This window comes from Rhinoderma darwinii, chromosome 11 (assembly GCF_050947455.1).
Source record: "Rhinoderma darwinii isolate aRhiDar2 chromosome 11, aRhiDar2.hap1, whole genome shotgun sequence".
NCBI classification, from domain to species: Eukaryota; Metazoa; Chordata; class Amphibia; order Anura; family Rhinodermatidae; genus Rhinoderma; species Rhinoderma darwinii.
This window is the reverse complement of record NC_134697.1, coordinates 79,016,178-79,034,731: the sequence shown is the minus strand read 5'-3', so window position 1 is coordinate 79,034,731 and position 18,554 is coordinate 79,016,178. Positions and strand designations below refer to the sequence as shown.

General features: G+C 40.3%; 1 protein-coding gene across 2 annotated transcripts in view; it reads left to right on the top strand.

Annotated features, from left to right (window-relative positions):
- The window catches only part of POLR3A (RNA polymerase III subunit A), an 89,437-nt gene extending 77,017 nt beyond the window's left edge, over positions 1-12,420 (top strand). For both annotated transcript variants that reach the window (XM_075841802.1, XM_075841804.1), the window contains 7 exons: positions 225-318; positions 797-889; positions 982-1,146; positions 6,586-6,750; positions 9,817-9,948; positions 10,032-10,164; positions 10,847-12,420. In XM_075841802.1, the coding sequence (XP_075697917.1) occupies positions 225-318; positions 797-889; positions 982-1,146; positions 6,586-6,750; positions 9,817-9,948; positions 10,032-10,164; positions 10,847-10,998 (934 nt within the window). In that variant the 3' untranslated portion in view covers positions 10,999-12,420. The remainder of the gene's footprint in view (positions 1-224; positions 319-796; positions 890-981; positions 1,147-6,585; positions 6,751-9,816; positions 9,949-10,031; positions 10,165-10,846) is intronic.
- Positions 12,421-18,554: the final 6,134 nt, after the last annotated feature.

Genomic DNA, 18,554 nt, shown 5'->3' with positions numbered 1-18,554 from the left:
GTTTATTAAATGAATGGCCATTCATCCCAAGCAGGAGAAATGTATGGCTGGCTGCAACTTCCCACCCAGCGATCAGGATTTTTTTGAAGCTGGACCCGCAACAAACTTATTACCGATTTGGTTTCATTTGAAAAACTTTATTGTTGTAAGAAAACCTCTTAAATTAATATGATGGATTATAATATGGAAATGGTGTATATTAAAATTCTTATTTATCACGTCAGTACTCCAATCATTACTGCCAACATGGACAGAGATTATGACTCGGACTTTGCCCGTCTGGTAAAAGGAAGAATTGAGAAGACCCTGTTAGGTGAGGTAAGCTCTTCACATTTTTGTAAGTCACAATTACAATTCCTTATTTCAGAAAGCTGTAGTCTGTTTGCAGGGGCCGCTGCAGTTACGGAAGCCGCGTAGCATGCGAGCTACGCTGTTTCCATAACTACCATTGAGTTCTATGGGACTTAGGGAAACCGCGTAGCCCCAATGAGCGACCATGTTTTCGTACTTCTGACCATGTAGTTCGGAAGTGGCCGGGAGGCAGCTGCAGCAAAGGTAGAATGGGGTTTAGGGGCCTCGTTCTAGAGATGTTGAGGGTCCCAGAGGTGGGACCCGCATCTATCTGACAATTAGGACATATCCTGTGGATATGTCATAAATGTCCCTGATGGGAAATGATTGACACAATGTGATATTTATGATGATGACGTCCGTATGCAGAACATGGCACAGGTACTGGCAGAGATTGTCACATCATAAATTGCTAGTAATGTTCTATATCTGTATCTATACACAGATATCGGAGTACATAGAAGAGGTATTTCTTCCTGATGACTGTTTCCTCTTGGTGAAGCTCTCACTAGAACGTATAAGGTTGCTGAGGCTTGAGGTGAGCTGATCTTCATATGCTGTATGTAGTCCAGGGTTTTTTTTTAATGAACGGTTACATTCTTAACATGACAGCTGCCTGCTGTTTTTCAGGTGAATGCAGAGACTGTGAGATATTCAATCTGCATGTCCAAACTACGTGTGAAGCCCAAAGATATTGCGGTTCATGGCGAGGCTGTGCTTTGTGTGACGCCAAGAGAGAACAACAAAAGCTCAATGTACTACGTCTTACAAACTCTGAAGGAGGAGCTCCCGAAGGTAGCGCTTCAGCTTTATTACATTACTGTATGTATGTTTAATAGTCGACTATAAGTGAACAGAAAAAGCTGTATGTGTCTGAGACTGTGACTTCTAAATGCCCATATACACCGAAAGGCCACTGTATTAGAGACATCTGTCCATTCACTATTGGATCTTCCCTTTAGGTAATGTAGACACGTAACCCCGAAGTGCAGCATAAAACTCAGTGCCCTCTGTGGATGCTGCCGCAGTGCCCTCTGTGGATGCTGCCGCAGCGTCCCGGAGCAGAGCCGATACTAGCGCTCTGCCTGGGACTCTGCTCTGGGGAAGACCCTGACACACTGTCCATATATGGGCAGCGATGTCAGAGAATTCCACAGAGTCCCGGAGCAAAGCCTGTACTAGCGCTCTGCCTGGGACTCCGGCTCTGGGCAAGCCCCAGACATCGCTGTTCATATGTGGACAGCGATGTCGGGGAATTCCAGAGTCTCGGAGCAGAGCCGATACTAGCGGCTCTGTGTCCCGCGGGCCGCAGATGACAGCCCCAGGGGCCGCATGCGGACCGCGTGCTTGAGACCCCTGATCTAGACCGAATGACTACTAAATTTTCTTGTCTTTTATAAATCTATATACACCTCGTCAGTAACTTATTCGCAATTCGATTTTACAGAGTTCTTTTAAATGCTATTTCTTATCCCATGTTACCATCTGCTCAAAAAGAGATGCTTGATGCTCCAATATCTATGACTGAAATTAAGAGAGGCGCTACTGTAGGAATTCCGTCTGTGTTTCACTTCGTCTAGTCAAACAGTCCTCCCAGTTTCGTTGGAAACTCTGAACTATGTATTTGAGTGGACTGTACCACCCAGCTCTTGGAATGAAGCAGTGATCACATTGATTCTCAAGCCTGGGAAAGATCCTCTACTACTGGGATCATACCGACCAATCGCATTTATTACTTGCAATGCAAAATTTCTGCCCAAGATCCTGGCTAATCGTCTATATAAAGTTATTTAATATAATCCATACTGGTAAAACAGGCTTCATGCCCAACAAATCCTCTTCAATAATATTTATAGACTTGACTCAAATCTACAACACTCTAAAGATCATGATTCAGACTGTTCCAATCTTTCATTCGATGCAATCAAGGCATTTGCTAGCATGGAATGGACCTTTGGGAATCCTTGAAACGCTTTGGTTTCGGAACAAATTTTGTTAGATGGGTACAAATCTTATATCTGTCTCCACAAGCCAGAATTGAAATTAATAGTAAATTATCTGACGGGTAGTAATCCATATTGATGCCATTTAAGCATAAGAAATATCTGTTCCAGAGTAACTTTGGCAGTCTTGGGTCCGAGCGACAGCTTTAAATATTTGTGGCTGATAATCTCAAGACGTACTCATGATTTTTATCATTTAAATGTGACGCCACTGATTTAATTCCTCAAGGATAACATGAATTTGTGTAAAAAGGTTTTCCTTTGAGTATGGCCGATAGAAGGGCCATGATTAAAATGGTACTATTACCAAAAATGCTATACGTGTTTTGTTTTCTCTCCAATCTTGTTCAAATCTATAAATGTAGCCTTTCTGATTTTTATCTGGAAGGGAAAGCCTCCACGCATTGAACTCTAAAAAAAAAAAACGATATTACATATAGATCATGGTGGTCTCTCGGTCCCAAAATAAAATTCTACTTTCTAGCCACCGGTTTTACCTTGGACTGGGAGGAATACCCAATAATCAGAGATTTGCTTTACTCTCTAAAATAACACGGGTTTACATTTCATATTTTAATATCTGGTATCCTAAACTGCAAGAAATTTAATCGGAGTACTTGATTTGTTCTAACTCTGAGGACTTGGCTAGAAATCAAAAAAAATACTTAACGTTCCTGCTTTTCTGGATATAATGCCGCTATGGCATAATTCTTATTTTAATTATTTTAAACTGATACAAGATACTCAATTTTGAGCTTTGAAAGGGATGGCTCTGCTTTCTGAAATAATTTATAAAAGCAATTTGAAAGAATTTTTTAGGTTCAAAAATTTAGTTTAGACTTACCGATAAGGATCAATTTCAATATCTCCAGTTAAAACACGCTTATTTCATGCAGAGAAAAACAAGGATGCCGTTTGACTCAACTGTTCCTATCTTGTATTATAAAATGTCCTATTTCCAGAGATCTGATTTCTAAAATATACAGATGTTTTTTGAAATTCGAGAAGGGGATACCACAGTATAAATCTAGAAAAAGATGCGAGAAAGATCCTGATCCCTCTGTAGAGATCCATTGGGCCGAAATTTAGAAACAAATTCCCTCAGTTTCATCTAATAACCATAGGGTTACGCAACTTGTTTGTCCACAGACTCTACGACTCAACCTTTTTATACAAAATAGGAAAAGGAGACTCAAACTTCTGTCCTAAATGCTTAGGTCCTGTTGCTGATTGGTACCATCTTACATGGTGTTCCCCCAAACCTGTCAGGTTTTGGAATGCAGTCCTAGATTGCCTATCTTATATTTATGGTTTTGAGGCTCTCCTAGATCCTAGACTTTGTCTGTTAGAGTCCATAACATAAGAGCTCTTATCAGCTCCTCTATGGCCATCCGTAGTTCCTTATGTGTTGATAGATTTTTTTAATAGCTAAATATTGTCACATTTTTACCAAAGAACACATTTTAAGGCCTGGGAATAGATACATAGGTTGTGTATTACCCTAAATATAAAGAATGGGAATCATTTTGAGCTTTTTTCTCCCTATTTTTCTAATAGTTTTTTGCTCAATTGTGGAAATGCGAGGTTTAATTATTGCTTGTTTAGATGATATTTACTGGTTTCCCCATTTTTGTATGTGTTCGCACAATTAAAGGAAGATAAAAAGGATTTAAAAAAAAAAAAAAAGGAAAAATGGACTAAGCGACTTGAAAGTATTAAGGTCAACCGTGCTAGACTACCTGGGTCCACTTTTTCAAAAACTGCCAACCTTGGGTTTTTTTTTCATTCAACTTTGTCAAGAGTATATGGAGAATGGTGTGAAAGAGGAAAAACATCCAGCGAAAGAAAAACCTCCAGATGTGAACAACTCGTCGACTAAAGGGATCAGAGGACGATGTCAAGAATCATTCTGACGAACAGGCGACGCACAGTCAAGGAAATTGCATCCGAATAAAATGCTGGATCTCCAACTAACATGTCAGAACTCACAACTTGTCATTCATTAGCGCGATGGGCTACAACAGCAGACAACCAATTTGAGTACCGTTGTTGTCTAAGGGAAACAGAATAGTAAAACTATAGTGGACAAAAGAGCGCAAAAATTGGGTTCCTGAACAGTGGAAAAACTTTGCCTAGTAAGATGAATCCAGTTTTCTGTGGCACCATGCTGATGGGAGGGTCAGAATTTGGCACAGGCAGCATGAATCGATGAACCCTTCCTATCAGGCTGTTGGAGGTGGAGTAATGCTGTGCGGAATGTTTTTTTTTTGGCACACACTGGGTCTTCTGATGCCATCGAATGAACATTTGAACAAGTAGGGCTTATCTAGCATTGTGGCTGACCAAGTACAACCCTTGATGGCAGTTGTTTACCCGAAGGCAAAAGGACAACTTCGAGAAGCTATCCTGTCCGCATGGGCCAATAATCTGAAGAATGATTTCAACACCTAGTGGAATCTATGACACGAAGAATTGCTACTGCTCTGTAGTCCAAAGTTTGTCGAATGCGTTGCTAGATGGGTGTCTTAATAAAGTGACCATTCCGTGTACGTTGGCCAATTATCGTCACAATCTGCTCGATTGGACTCCATCGTAAATGTAGTTGACCAGTTTAATTTGAGGAGATTGTAGATTTTGTTTGACATGGCTGCCATAAAACTTGCTGCGGTTTGCATGATAAGTGTAAATGACTCTTGTAGCTACGTGTACACAAGGCTTTGCTGCCTACCGCACAACTCTCGCAAATGAGGCTCATCTGTTAAATGGCTAAAAAATTGTCTTTGTGTACAGGGGTTAATAAAAGTATGGCTGCTAATACAAAATGAAAGGTATAATGAGGAGTAGGGCCTACCTCTGCTATCATAATTGCGTTAGTCCTTTACAATTGGCATCAACTTAAATTTACTTCGATTTTGTTGCCATTGTTTTTGATTTCTTCAACGTTAAAGTGATTTGTCTAATTGGCAAAACTCTATTTTTTTCATTGAGTGAGATTCTAGTAAACTTTTTAAACTTTAGAAGAATGGAATTTTTTTTCCCTTTAGCATTGAAGCAACAAAAATTAAAATCGGTGAACGTTCAAGTGCTACAAGGATGTTTCTTATTGCGGAGCCTCTTTGCACTGGCCAATAGAGGGGCTCCTGATCACTCACTTTTCACCTTTAAAGACTTAAAAAAATTCCTGTGAAGGGTAAGCTGCAGATTTTTAAATCTGTGGCATTCTCTTTATTTCATGGCTTTTTACTGAATATTTGCTGTGGGTTTCACCCATTGCAATGACGTTGCCTCTATTGGACCTAGAGTTTTTGTGACCTTTCACAGGGTGGCTGGGTGCCCTTGGCACGGCAGAGTTGCTGGAGCATAGCAGGGGGCTGTTTTTCCCCGTAACTGGAATTCCTATGGATGGTCAAAAATATTATTGTAAAATATATTAAGTCTGAATGTCCACCCCGAGATCTTTATAACCTCTTAGGAGACAGATCTAAATAAATATACAAGAATTTGTAAAAAATAACAAACACAAATATACCGAACCCAAAACTGTACAAATTATATTTTAAAAGACTAGAACAAATGTGAAAGCGAATACTGGATTTCTTTTCAAGAGATCACATCACAGAAAAATGAAGTATCTGCTTTATAGTAAATGGCTTTGATCAAGTATTAAAGGGGTTTTCCCAAAATCCTAAATTATCACCTTTCCAGAAAATAGGTGTTAATTTTCTGATCGCTGGGGGCCCCTCTGCTGGCATTCCCACTAGTCATAACAGGGGTCCCTAACCCTCACATCTTTCTCACTTCTCCCCCGCAGTGAGCGAAAGCTTGACTGGAGCAGTGGTCGAGCATGCGCCTGCTGTCTGAGAATGAAGGAAACAGCCGAGTGCTTTACTAGGCTGTTTCTTTCATTCGCATAGACTTTGAATGGAGCAGCAGCACGCATGCTTGACCACCGCTCCCTACGATGTCCTCACTGCAGTCGAGCAGTGAGGAGGAACGGGGTGGGGGGTTTGGGACCCCGTTCTTACTATTGGTGGGGGTCCCAGCGATGAATAAATCGGATATCCCGTGATTGTGATAATTTATGATTTTGGGAAAACCGCTTTAAGTCATCCACAATTATTTAGTAAATTGGTCTGCTTGCAGTTTTTGCAGAGTCTGAGTTAGGATCTAAGTGTTTGATAGACTACTATACAAATTTGTTTTGTGGTCTCCCCTTATTTTACCTATTTAGGTGGTGGTACAGGGCATTCCTGAAGTATCGCGTGCTGTAATACACATTGATGAACAGAGTGGCAAGGAAAAGTATAAACTTTTGGTGGAAGGGGATAATCTGCGTTCGGTTATGGCTACCCATGGAGTGAAGGGCTCTCGTACCACTTCTAACAACACCTATGAGGTAAGTTGCTGTGATTTTATTCTCTAATTGCTATGAAGCTAATGGATGGTATCCAAATTGTCTCATTCTATGCTAAACTTCATTTTAACCCCTTCAGGACACAGCCTGTTTTGGTCTTGTGGACACAGTCGATTTTTTTCAAATCTGACATGTATCCCTTTATGTGGTAATAACTCCGGAATGCTTTAACCTATCCAAGCGATTCTGAGATTGTTTTCTCGTGACATACTGTACTTTACGTCTGTGAAAAAATTTGGTCGATAAATTCAATATTTATTTGTGAAAAACACCAAAATTTATAGAAAATTTGCAAAAAAATTGCAGTTTTCTAAATTTGAATGTATCTGCTTGCAAAACATATATTAATACCACACACAATAGTTACTAGTTAACATTTCCTATATGTCTACTTTATGTTTGCGTAGTTTTTTGAACGTCCTTTTATTTTTCTAGGACGTTACGAGGCTTAGAACTTTAGCAGCAATTTCTCATATTTTCAAGAAATTTCCAAAACCTATTTTTTCATGGACCAGTTCAGTTGTGAAGTGGCTTTGAGGGCCTTATATATTAGAAACTCCCCATAATTCACCCCATTTTAAAAACTTCGCCTCTCAAAGTATTCAAAACAGCATTCAGAAAGTTTCTTAACCCTTTAGGCATTTCACAGGAATTAAAGGAAAGTAGAGGTGAAATTTACAAATGAAATTTTTTTTGCAGAAATTCATTTGTAATAGAAAAATTTCTGTAACACAGAAGGTTTTACCAGAGAAACGCAACTCAATACTTATTGCCCAGATTCTGCAGTTTTTAGAAATATCCCACATGTGGCCCTAGTGTGATAATGGACTGAAATACCGGCCTCAGAAGCAAAGGAGCACCTAGTGGATTTTGAAGCCTCCTTTTTATTACAATATATTTTAGGCTCCATGTCTGGTTTGAAGAGGTCTTGTGGTACCCAAACAGGGGAAACCCCCAAAAAGTGACCCCATTTCGGAAACTACACCCCTCAAGGAATTTATCTAGTTGTATAGTAAGCATTTTAACCCCACAGGTTTTTTGTTGAATTTATTGGCGTTAGTCTGTGAAAATGAAAATCTACATTTCTTCTGAAGAAACAGACATTTTTTAATTTTTGCAAGGAATAAAGGAGAAAAAGCGCCCCAACATTTGTAAAGAAATTTATCCTGATTACGGCAATACCCCATGTGTGGTCATATATTTGAACACATTACAGCGCTCAGAAGGGAAGAAGCGCCATTTGGGTTTTGGAGCTCAAATTTTGCTATAATGGTTTTTGGTGCCATGTCCCATTTGCAACGCCCTGGAGGGACCAAAACAGCGAAAACCCCCCAAAAGTGACCCCATTCACTATCAGAATCCAAGAGAGCAAATGCCTCTTCAGTGGTATATAACTTGCGTGCCATTTTTTACGTATTTTTTTTTTTTTACTTATGTTTTGTAACAGTTCTAATAAAAGTAACAAAGAAAAAGTCCACTAATCCATTGATCAATAAATTGATGAACAACCCTAAGGCCCTGTTCACACAGAGTTTTTTTTTACCCGTTTTTCGGCGCGGAAACCGCTCCGCAAAACTCGGCAAAAACCGCCCGAAATTGTCTCCCATTGATTTCAATGGGAGTTGGACGAGCTTTTTCACCGCGAGTAAAAAAAAACACGTCGCGGTAAAAAGAAGTGACATGACCTATCTTGAGGCGGTTTCCGCCTTCAAAACCCCATTTCAATCAGTCAGAAGGGTAAAAAAAAAACATCGACGAGTGTTTGGCAAACCACTGTGCAAAAAACTTTTGGAGCCGTTTTTGCAGGAGGAATTTTCCTCCTGCAAAAAACCATGTGTGAACACAGCCTAACAAATAATCAATGTATTTAGAATTGACAGACGTGTAAAATATATGAAGAGATATGTATGTATGTGTGTGTGTGTATATATATATATATATATAATATAGACGTGTATGTGTATACATATATATATATATATATATATATATATATATACACACACAGTATATAAATATATATCTATATGATTTTATAGATGGAGATATATATCTATCTGTCTCTCTCTCTCTCTCTCTCTCTCTCTCTCTCTCTCTCTCTCTCTCTCTCTCTCTCTCTCTCTCTCTCTATATATATATACATACATACATACATACATACATACATACATACACACACACATAAGCCCTAATTGATTATTAATTAATAGTACTCAGACTAGTACAATCTACCTAAACTATATCTAGCTGCCTACACTAAGCTATCTATGTGGAGGTGTTTTTGTGTGTTTTTCACATACATTGTGTCTTTATATGAGACACACAGCAGCTTCTTCTCCCCCACTGTCTCAGAACGATCTGACAGGGAGGGAGGAGAAACATTGTAACAAACAGCACGAAAGTTTTTGCTGCAACAAACTTTGCTGTGATCACCATGATAGCTTTATCATGGTGATCACGTCATCAGGACCGACACCAATCCGGTCCTGATGTCTTCTCTCAGCACTTAGGCTGCTAGTAGCAGCGTGTGCTGAGAGATTCAGAGCACAGGGAGAGCGCTGTGCACTCTGTTCTGGCACCACGTGAATTAACGGGCTGCAGGAGAAAAGCCCAGCACGGCAGCCCGTTAATCTACGTGGGCTGGTCGTGAAGGGGTTAATGTTAATTTATTTGTATCCCACTGTGCAGCCATAGGTTGGTTTCAGATTCCGCAGTTTGTTAAAAACCAATACAAAACCGCATTTTTGTACAATCACAATATGTAGTAATCGTTCCCGGAACGGCTTCTGTGGTAACAAATACAATCTTATTACCGCGTGTAAAAAAACATGATTGTGTTTTCTCCGTCAAATGAAACAAAAATTTGCTAAAAGAAATGAAAGTAAATATGGCATGTACAAATTAGCATTTTTTTTTTGTGGGTTTTTTTTTTTTTTTTTTTAGCATTTTTTCTTTGTCGTCTGACACCTGTTATGTTTAAACTTGAATTTTAAACTCTTCAATAATAAATTGCCTTCATTACAGATGTTATATCAATTTGTCACTTAGGTGGAGAAAACGATTGGTATTGAAGCAGCCCGCTCTACCATTATAAATGAGATCCAGTACACAATGGTGAACCACGGGATGAGTATTGATCGGCGACATGTAATGCTGCTAGGAGACCTCATGACTTACAAGGTGTGGACCCTAAAAAAGTCCCCACACCTCTTACCACTCAAATTTATAATCTTTTCTTAGATATACTACCTTTTTGCCCACAGGGCGAAGTGCTTGGTATTACACGGTTTGGTCTGGCAAAGATGAAAGAAAGTGTCCTAATGTTGGCTTCCTTTGAGAAGACTGCTGATCACCTCTTTGATGCTGCATATTTTGGGCAAAAAGATTCAGTCTGCGGTGAGTAAATTAGTGTCAAGATGCTCAAACTGGTCATCAACTAATAGTTAGAGCGTCACTGTTATTTCAACAAACGGTTGACACGTCAGAAGTCCTGATCCGTGGGCGTCGGTCCGGAAGCGGAGACCCCCTCGATCGCTGCAATCAAGCGGGTTTGTTGAGCTGATCTAGGGAGAGAGACAGGGAAATTGGTGTATGAGCCCCCACTGCTCAAAGCACTTCAATCTGGAGATTGTGGAGATCCCCACACTCTGACCACCACCAATCAAAACTCCTGACATTTCACTATAGGCCAGGTTTATTAGCTTAGTCTGACAACTGGGGTAACGTTCATGCTGTGTATGGTGGGGGGGGGGGGGTTGTGCCTGATGTAACCGTTTCAGCTGTAAAAATATACTGTGACCTTGTGCTATGCATAGACTTAAGGGGGTTTTACCCTGGGCAATTATCGGGCAGACAAGCGTTCATAGAGCTCTCGTTCCCAATAACAACCCTGTGTAAACAGGGGAACGATCAGCAGAGGAACGAGCAAATGCTCGATCATCTGCTGATCGTATCGTTTTAAAAAAGTGAAATATTATAGTTGTCGGCAGCACATCTTCCTTTATTTATTTTTTCTACTTCATTACAAGTGAGTTTTTTTTAATTATAACTTGTGCTCACACTCTTGCTTCTTTTCTAGGAGTGTCCGAATGCATAATAATGGGCATCCCTATGAACATCGGCACTGGGCTATTCAAGCTTCTACACAGGGCAGACAAGGATCCTAATCCACCTAAGCGACCACTTATTTTTGACAACAAAGAATTTCACCTTCCCATTGCGAGTACATAGCTGGGAATCTTTCAATGACTCATGGATTATTTTCTAGTGTCCATTCTCCGGCTTCCTTTACGTTCAGGGAAACTTAATGGCTATAGTTGGAAATGCCTACAATATCTCGTTGAGGAAAAACCTCTTCAGGGAGCAGGAACAACGATTGATGGTATATAAATGTAAATATGTTGTGTATGGAAAGAGTACAGCTGCCTATTCCGCAGGTAAAAGAGAAAGCATGGAAAGGGTATTTACATTAAGGCAAGGGGTTCAGTTGGATATGAACTCCAAGCCGTAGTGAACTGTATATAGCATACACTCTGTAAACACATGACTTGTGTAGCAGTGTTAAATAAAGTGTACAGTTGTGGGTTGTATTATTCAGCAACGACGAATCTGTAACTGGGCACGTTTTCACACACACACGCACACGCGCACGCACACACACACGTACGTACACAGATTCATTACTGAATAATACAATATATTTATTATTTAAATAAGTGAAAATTATGTCCCCTATCAATATTTTTAGTGATGACCATTTATTTATAAGCGTCATACGGCTTAACCGTAAACTGGAAACTGCTCTACAATATGTAGAGCGTTAAATGGCGTCATTGCCGAACCGATCTCTCCACATGAATTCTGCAAGATATATAGGAAGCAAGTCACGATTTTCGTCTTGATACGAGCCTTCCGTTTATTCCAGTAAGACTCTACATGTTGCGTGTGGCCACCAGTTGGATAAACGAATCGAAAATTGGGATCACTGTGATTCATGACTTTATTTCAGTGCCGGTTGAATATTGTGGTAGGCAGCCCGGGCATCAATCTGTTTTATAGTAAGAATGGCCTTTGTTGCCCATAGCAACCAATCAGATCTCGGCTTTCGTTTTACCTGAGATAATTAATATATTAAAGCTGTAGGGTTGCTATGGGCAACAAAGCACGTTCTTACTACAAGACCCCTTGATAAATCTCCCCCAATGTCACTGGGGAAGCAGGGGGGGACATAATCTGTACTTGTTCAATCAGAAGGACAAGCTTCACTTGATCCCATTATTTAATAATGCTGAAGTAATTCAGCTGGGGGGTGGTGGACATTCTGAGTAGTAATTGGGCTCCTGCCATCCAAAAAGCAATCAACATAAAATTGTTCTCCACGTTTAAGTAGCACTGACGCCGATACAGCACTTGAATATGACAAGCTTGATGGACATTTTTCCTTGGACTTAATGGAAGAGAATTACCTGTACAAATGGGGTCTTTTTTTTTTTTTTTTGGGTGGGGGGGTTGACTAAGTAGTCCAACTTCTCTATATCTGGATGATTTTGCATTTGTCGTTTCTATTGTTTTGGAGGCCTCTTTATATACTATCCATGTAAATCTAGATTTCTGTTGTCTCCTGAAAAAAAATAAAGTTTTTTGTTGAGACAATTTTTTCTTTGTGCAGCAATGCAATCTATAGACCACTATTAACATTTGTGTGCATGTCCCTTCTGCTATTTCCAGCAGAGAGGTGGCTGCGCATATATATATATATATATATATATATATATTTTTTTTTTGTCTTTTGATCCGGTGCCGAGATGTAGAGATTCTTTCCAGTGCCGACTCTGGAACAAGCAACATATAGTTGCCCATGGGTAAAACAGGGACTTTGAAGGTGTATTCCTGCCACTTTCAGGGATTGACCTTGAGCCTTGTTAATTGTCATTGCGAAGGCTAGGCGTACTGGGAACTGTTACCGCTTGAACTCGAAAGGAACATCATTTGGATCGAGGGGAATGTGAGGAATAAAGACAACTTCCCCCTTGGCACATCCTGTTAGTATGTTGGACTCGATGACGTGATCCATTTTAAACCAATGAAAAATCGGGCTTCAAACAAACAAACTTTCGAAAATATATATAAGATGGAATATGTAGAAACAGCCAATAAAATATGAGCGTTCCTCTGGCAGTCCCCATTTGACGGTCACCAACACCTTCTGTTGGGAGCAACTGGAATTATTTAATTCCTTCCAAAATGAGCAGAGGTGTGTGGAAGCTGCTTATCTCCCATTCTTCATAGACCTATCGTGCTAATTCAGCCGACCCAGGGAAAAGAGATGTAGGTTGACACCCATCTTATCTCCATGGCCAACATTAGTTCTGTAAAGTTCCTAGTATTATACCAGACAATTATTGGGCAAATGAGCGTTCATAGAAACGCTTGTTGACTATAATTTCTTTGTGTAAACAGGAAAACGATCAGCTGATGAACGAGCAAAGTCTCGCTCATCGGCTGATTGTATAGTTTTGAAATATATGAAATATAGTTGTCGGCAGCACATCGTCGCTGCTGACATGATAAAAATGTATAGGGACGAACGATCAGAGTAACGACCGCTCGCCCCATACTAGCTCTTGTGAAAGGCGCAAACGAGCGTCGATCAACGAGCAGTCTCGTTGATCGGCGCTCGTTTACACGGCCCACGTTGGGCCGTGTAATACCACCTTTAGGCTCATATTACGTGCGGTTTTGGCGCATGTATTTGTATGCACATAAATTAACCTGCAGTGCGTATATTAAAATCCACAGCATGTCCATTTATCATGCGTTTCCGCTTTGAATTGTATCGCATCAAAACCCGTAGCATGAAAAACCACCAATCTACACATCAAAACGTAAAAACGCACTGAAAAATGCATTAAAAAAAAAAGAGTTCAATTAGGTGCGATTTCTACCTGCGAATTCCGTGCAGTTTTGGTGCATATTTTTTGCAGCCAAATATGCAACGTGTGCATGTAGCCTTAGTCTAGAATATAGCTTTGAATTTGCCTTGTGATGAACAACAGAAGGCACATGATGTGAACCCTGAGGCCCTGTTCAGACAGTTTTTTTGTAGGCAGAAAAAAAAATCTACCTCCGAATTTCTTCAGTGATTTCGGACGTTTTATGGCGCTGATTTTTTGCTTCAAAAACTGTGTGAACTGACCCTAAGGCCCTGTTCACACAGAGGTTTTTTTGCAGACGGCAGAACATTTGCTGCGTTTTTCACCCACAGCCTTTTGAGCGCTGCGGGCAAAAACCACCACGAAAAACACTATCTATGCCTCCGATTGATGTCAATGGAAAGTCGGAGACGGAATTGTCCCTCAAGCGTTTTTTACCGCTCATGGGAGAAAAACACCTCCGCATCCCATTGAAATCAATGGGAGGATATTTTGGGCGTTTTTTGGCGCCAAAATACTCTGTGTGAACTAACCCATAATATTACCATCCTTTTCATCACTGCTCTATTTGTATTAAAGGGTGATCAGAGATTCAGAAACTTTGCTTTACATACAACTAATCCCTATTCAATGGGGCTAATCTGCAATGCCGTACACAACCTACGGGTGTTATAGTGGCAGTTTCTGTAATCACTTTGCAAAAGTGACAACAGTCGAATATAAAAAAAAAAAAAGCGAAGAGAGCAGTTGGAGGATTACAGACAAATTACAGATGTTTCTTAGGTCAGTATAACAACTTTTTGGGACACCACAGCCATAGGAGAGCCAAAAGGCCAGAGAAATGGCAACATATAACAAGTACTTTGTAGATATATTTTATTCAATTTACTATTGTAGCATTTTGTGTGGGGTATCCTGATTTTAAAAAAAAAATAATATTTCTAGAACAAGAAACTATCAAATTTTTTTTCTAAATACATGAATTTAAAGTTTCAAGAGGGTCAGAAACCTGGGCCTGTACCAGAAATAAAACATACAACAGGGATTCAATAGAGTGTACATTTATTTACTAATGGCCCAATCTCCATTACGTCTTTCAGGAAACTTAGTTGCTCGGTATACATATACAGTCTCTTTTTTTTTTAATACATATACAGTCTCTTTTTTTTAAATTGGTCACGGCAGGTATTTCACCGTGACTTGGCATTGTTGACTGAGGATAAAAAACTTGCTTTTCTGAGGTGATTTCCCACTTGAACCATATTTTGGCGGCCAGTGTTCACAGGTCGTTAAAAAAAACCAAAAAAACATCCATGCGAATACACAAACACAGAACCTCATGGTTTTGAAAACGGCCTTGTGGCGGCCGTTCAAAAATTCGGCTGTCATACGAACGTTTTTCACTGTAATGAAATGTAGAATGTCCCGTTTCAGACTAAGTCCTTAGACATGTTCATTTGACATTTGTTAATTCCCTTCATCTGCCCAACAGTAGGAAGCATGCGCACAGGACAGTCCACTATTGGCTGTTGGTTAGGCACTCTTGCTTTGGACGTATTATGTCTCTTTTGAGACCAAGTCCACAGACATGCGCAATGGACTTTCTGATACTTATAAAATGTTTTTCTATTCTTCTGCGCCCAGGACCGACTTTCATTAACCGCTTGCTTACTGGTTTGACGGTCTTGTTCAGATGGCTTTCAAAACAGAGTATGAACACATTCAGATCAGCGGATCTAATTGGACCCTAGTACTGACTAGCCCATATGACATAACAGTGCTTATAAATGGGAGAAGTTTTTGTCTCCTAAATACCCCTAAAGACGCCATGTTGGGCGTTGCTACATTTAAATCTTGATATTACTCACACTACCAGACCACAGTGGCAATTTTAATTTAATTTAGTGTGGTTAAATTAAGCAATACATATATCTGAATAAAAGTGAAGTTTTATTTTTAATGGATTATTTAGTAGGCACTTGGGAATTAAGGGCTTTATCGTGCCTTCGGGCAAGCTAATGTTAGTAATGATTTAAATTGTTGCCCACCAGATGCCTGGGTCTATTTTATTTTTTTTCCCCCATGGATGTGGCACCCCCTTTACTCAGGTCTCAGATGACATTTCCACACTATCCCAGTCCATTGTGCAATCTTTGGAGTGCTTGCCTTCCCAGATTGCGGTTGAACGCTTTCCTTTCCTTTTGGATAATACTCAGTCTACTTCTTGCAGTAGATCCCATAAAAAGGGTAAGGGGTAACTTGGCCACATTTCGTTCCTTGTTAAAGGGAACCTGTCACCAGCGGTTTACCTTTTAAACCATCATTACCTGGTGGTAGTGGGTGAAAAATAATTTCTATATAACCTATAATTGTCTTAGTCGGCTCTGTAGCTTTAGTATTCCATTATTTAGTGTTCCCACACTGTATGTAAATGAGCATAAGAGTCATATCTTAATTTCACTTTGAGAAGGTTCAGATGGATCATCAACAAGGAAAAACCCTCATTGGTTCCAACTCAGAGCATGGAGTTTTTGTCAATGATATTCAACACCAGGACAGCAAGGGTCTTTTTCCGGTGGACAAAGTAACTTCCGTTGTAACCGAGCTGGTTTTTCTATGCCAGGACACACTTTAATCTATGCATTTTTGCATGTGAGTGCTGGTCAGAATGGTGTAGACTTTCGAGGCGGTTTCATATGCGCAATTCTACTCTGGGTCCCTCCAGAAGGCAATTCTTTCATTCTAGGACAAGTCTCCGGACTCGCTGAACAAATTGATTCCCTTGCCTGCTCGGGTCCGTCAAGAGTTGATGGTGGCAGACCTCACCTATTATCTCAATGGGCTGGTCTTTTCCTCCCCTCTAGTAGCTGGTTATCTCAAGGGATGCAAGTCTGTCCTGGTGGGGTTCAGTCTTCAGTCTTCACACAGTTCAGGGAACTTGGGTGCAGGAAGAAAGGTTTTTGCAGATCAACCTGTTGGAATTAAAGTGTAACTATATTTTTAAAAAACTCTTAACATGTCATAGTGACATGTCAGAAGTTTTGATCGGTGGGGGTCCGAGCACTGAGACCCCACTGATCGCTAAAAAGAAGCTCATGTGTGCGCTCAGCCGCTTAGTTTCTGTTCGGCATTTTCCGGAAAGCCGATGTATCGGAGTACGGGCTCATAGCCTTTTTATTGAGCCCATACTCCGATACATTGATTTCCGGAAAAAGCAGAACAGACGAGAAGCGGCTAAACACGCACATGAGTTTAAGCGATTGGTGGGGGTTTCAGTGCTCAGACCCCCACCAATCAAAACTTCTGACCGGTCACTAAGACATGTCAGAAGTTTGTGAAACTTTTAGTTACCCTTTAACCACTTAAATACTGCAGTCAATAGCGACCGTGGCATCTAAGCCATTACAAAGAGGGGAGGACCCCTACTGACGCGATCGCGGACTACCTATGGTTGTCATGGCAGCCTGGGGGCCTAATGCAGGCTCCCAGGTCTGCCTTCTCTCTGTCACTGTTAAGCCCTGCCTCTGTTAAGCCTGTAAATATGACAATGCACTGCGATCGCTGGTTCAAATCCCCTAAGAAGACTAAAAGAAAGTGTAAAAATAAAGTTTTCAGTAGTGTACCCAAAAAATAAAAAAACAAAAATAAAAAACCAAAACCTTTTCCCATTTACCTAAAGTCGTTACAAAAAACAACAAAAGTTAACATAACTGGTATCGCCCCTTCTGAAAAAGTCTGAACTATTACAATATAAAGTTATTTAACCTGGTCACCTTAGCTCCCCAAAAAATGAAATAAGTGATCAAAAAGTCGCATGCACCCCAAAATGGTACCAATAAAAACTGCAGCTTGCCCTGCAAAAAATAAGCCCTCACACCGCTCAATTGACAGAAAAATAAAAAAGCTATGACTCAGAATATTTATAAGTGTTAAAACATTTAAAAAAAACACGTAGATTTGGTATCGTAATAGTCGTATCAATCAATAGAATAAAGTGAACATTAAGTTTTTACCGTGCGATGAACTGTGTAAAAATAAAACTCGCAAGAAAAATGGCACAATCGCTGTTTTTTGCCCATTTCATCTGACAAATATTCTTTTCTGTGCCGTTTCATTTCCGATAGGCTTTCCTCGGAGCGTTGTACGGACTCAACAGAAAGTCTGAGTCTGTAAACTGCTCGCTCGTCTTTACAGAAATGAAGCAGTCTGCTTCTTTGTTTTAGTGATCAGTGGGTCATGTCACTGACATGTCAAAGGTTTTTGTAAAAGTATGGTTACCCGTTAAGGGTAATCTTCCTACCCATTTCCCACTGGATTCATCTTTTTCACGGTCGGACGGTCAGAATGTAGACTGATAACTCCACGGTGGTAGCTTGCCTGAACCACCAGGGTGGCACCAGGAGTTGGGTGAAAGCCACTCAAATCCTACTATGGGTAGATCAACATATTCCAGTGCTGTCAGCAGTCCACAAACCATGAGTGGACAACTGGGCTGCAGATTTTCTCACCCGAGAGACCAGCTATGTTCTTCACCAGAGGCGTAGCTAGGTTCTCCTGCACCCGGGGCAAAGATTCAGATTGGCGCCCCCCCCCCCCACTTATTTCCAGACATCTCCTTCCCCCTCGCCATGTTTGCTTTCTCTACCAATCAACGAGGTGTAATTTTTTTTTAACAATTTTTTTAATGTAACTTGAGTATAAAAGCATTTCTACATTTTACAAGCGATATAGTTCTATGATGTAATTAACATAAAAATAAATTAAAAGAAAATAAATTAGAGGCCACACACAGCCCCCTTGTAGATAGCGCCACACACAGCCCCCCTTGTAGATAGTGCCACACACAGCCCCTCT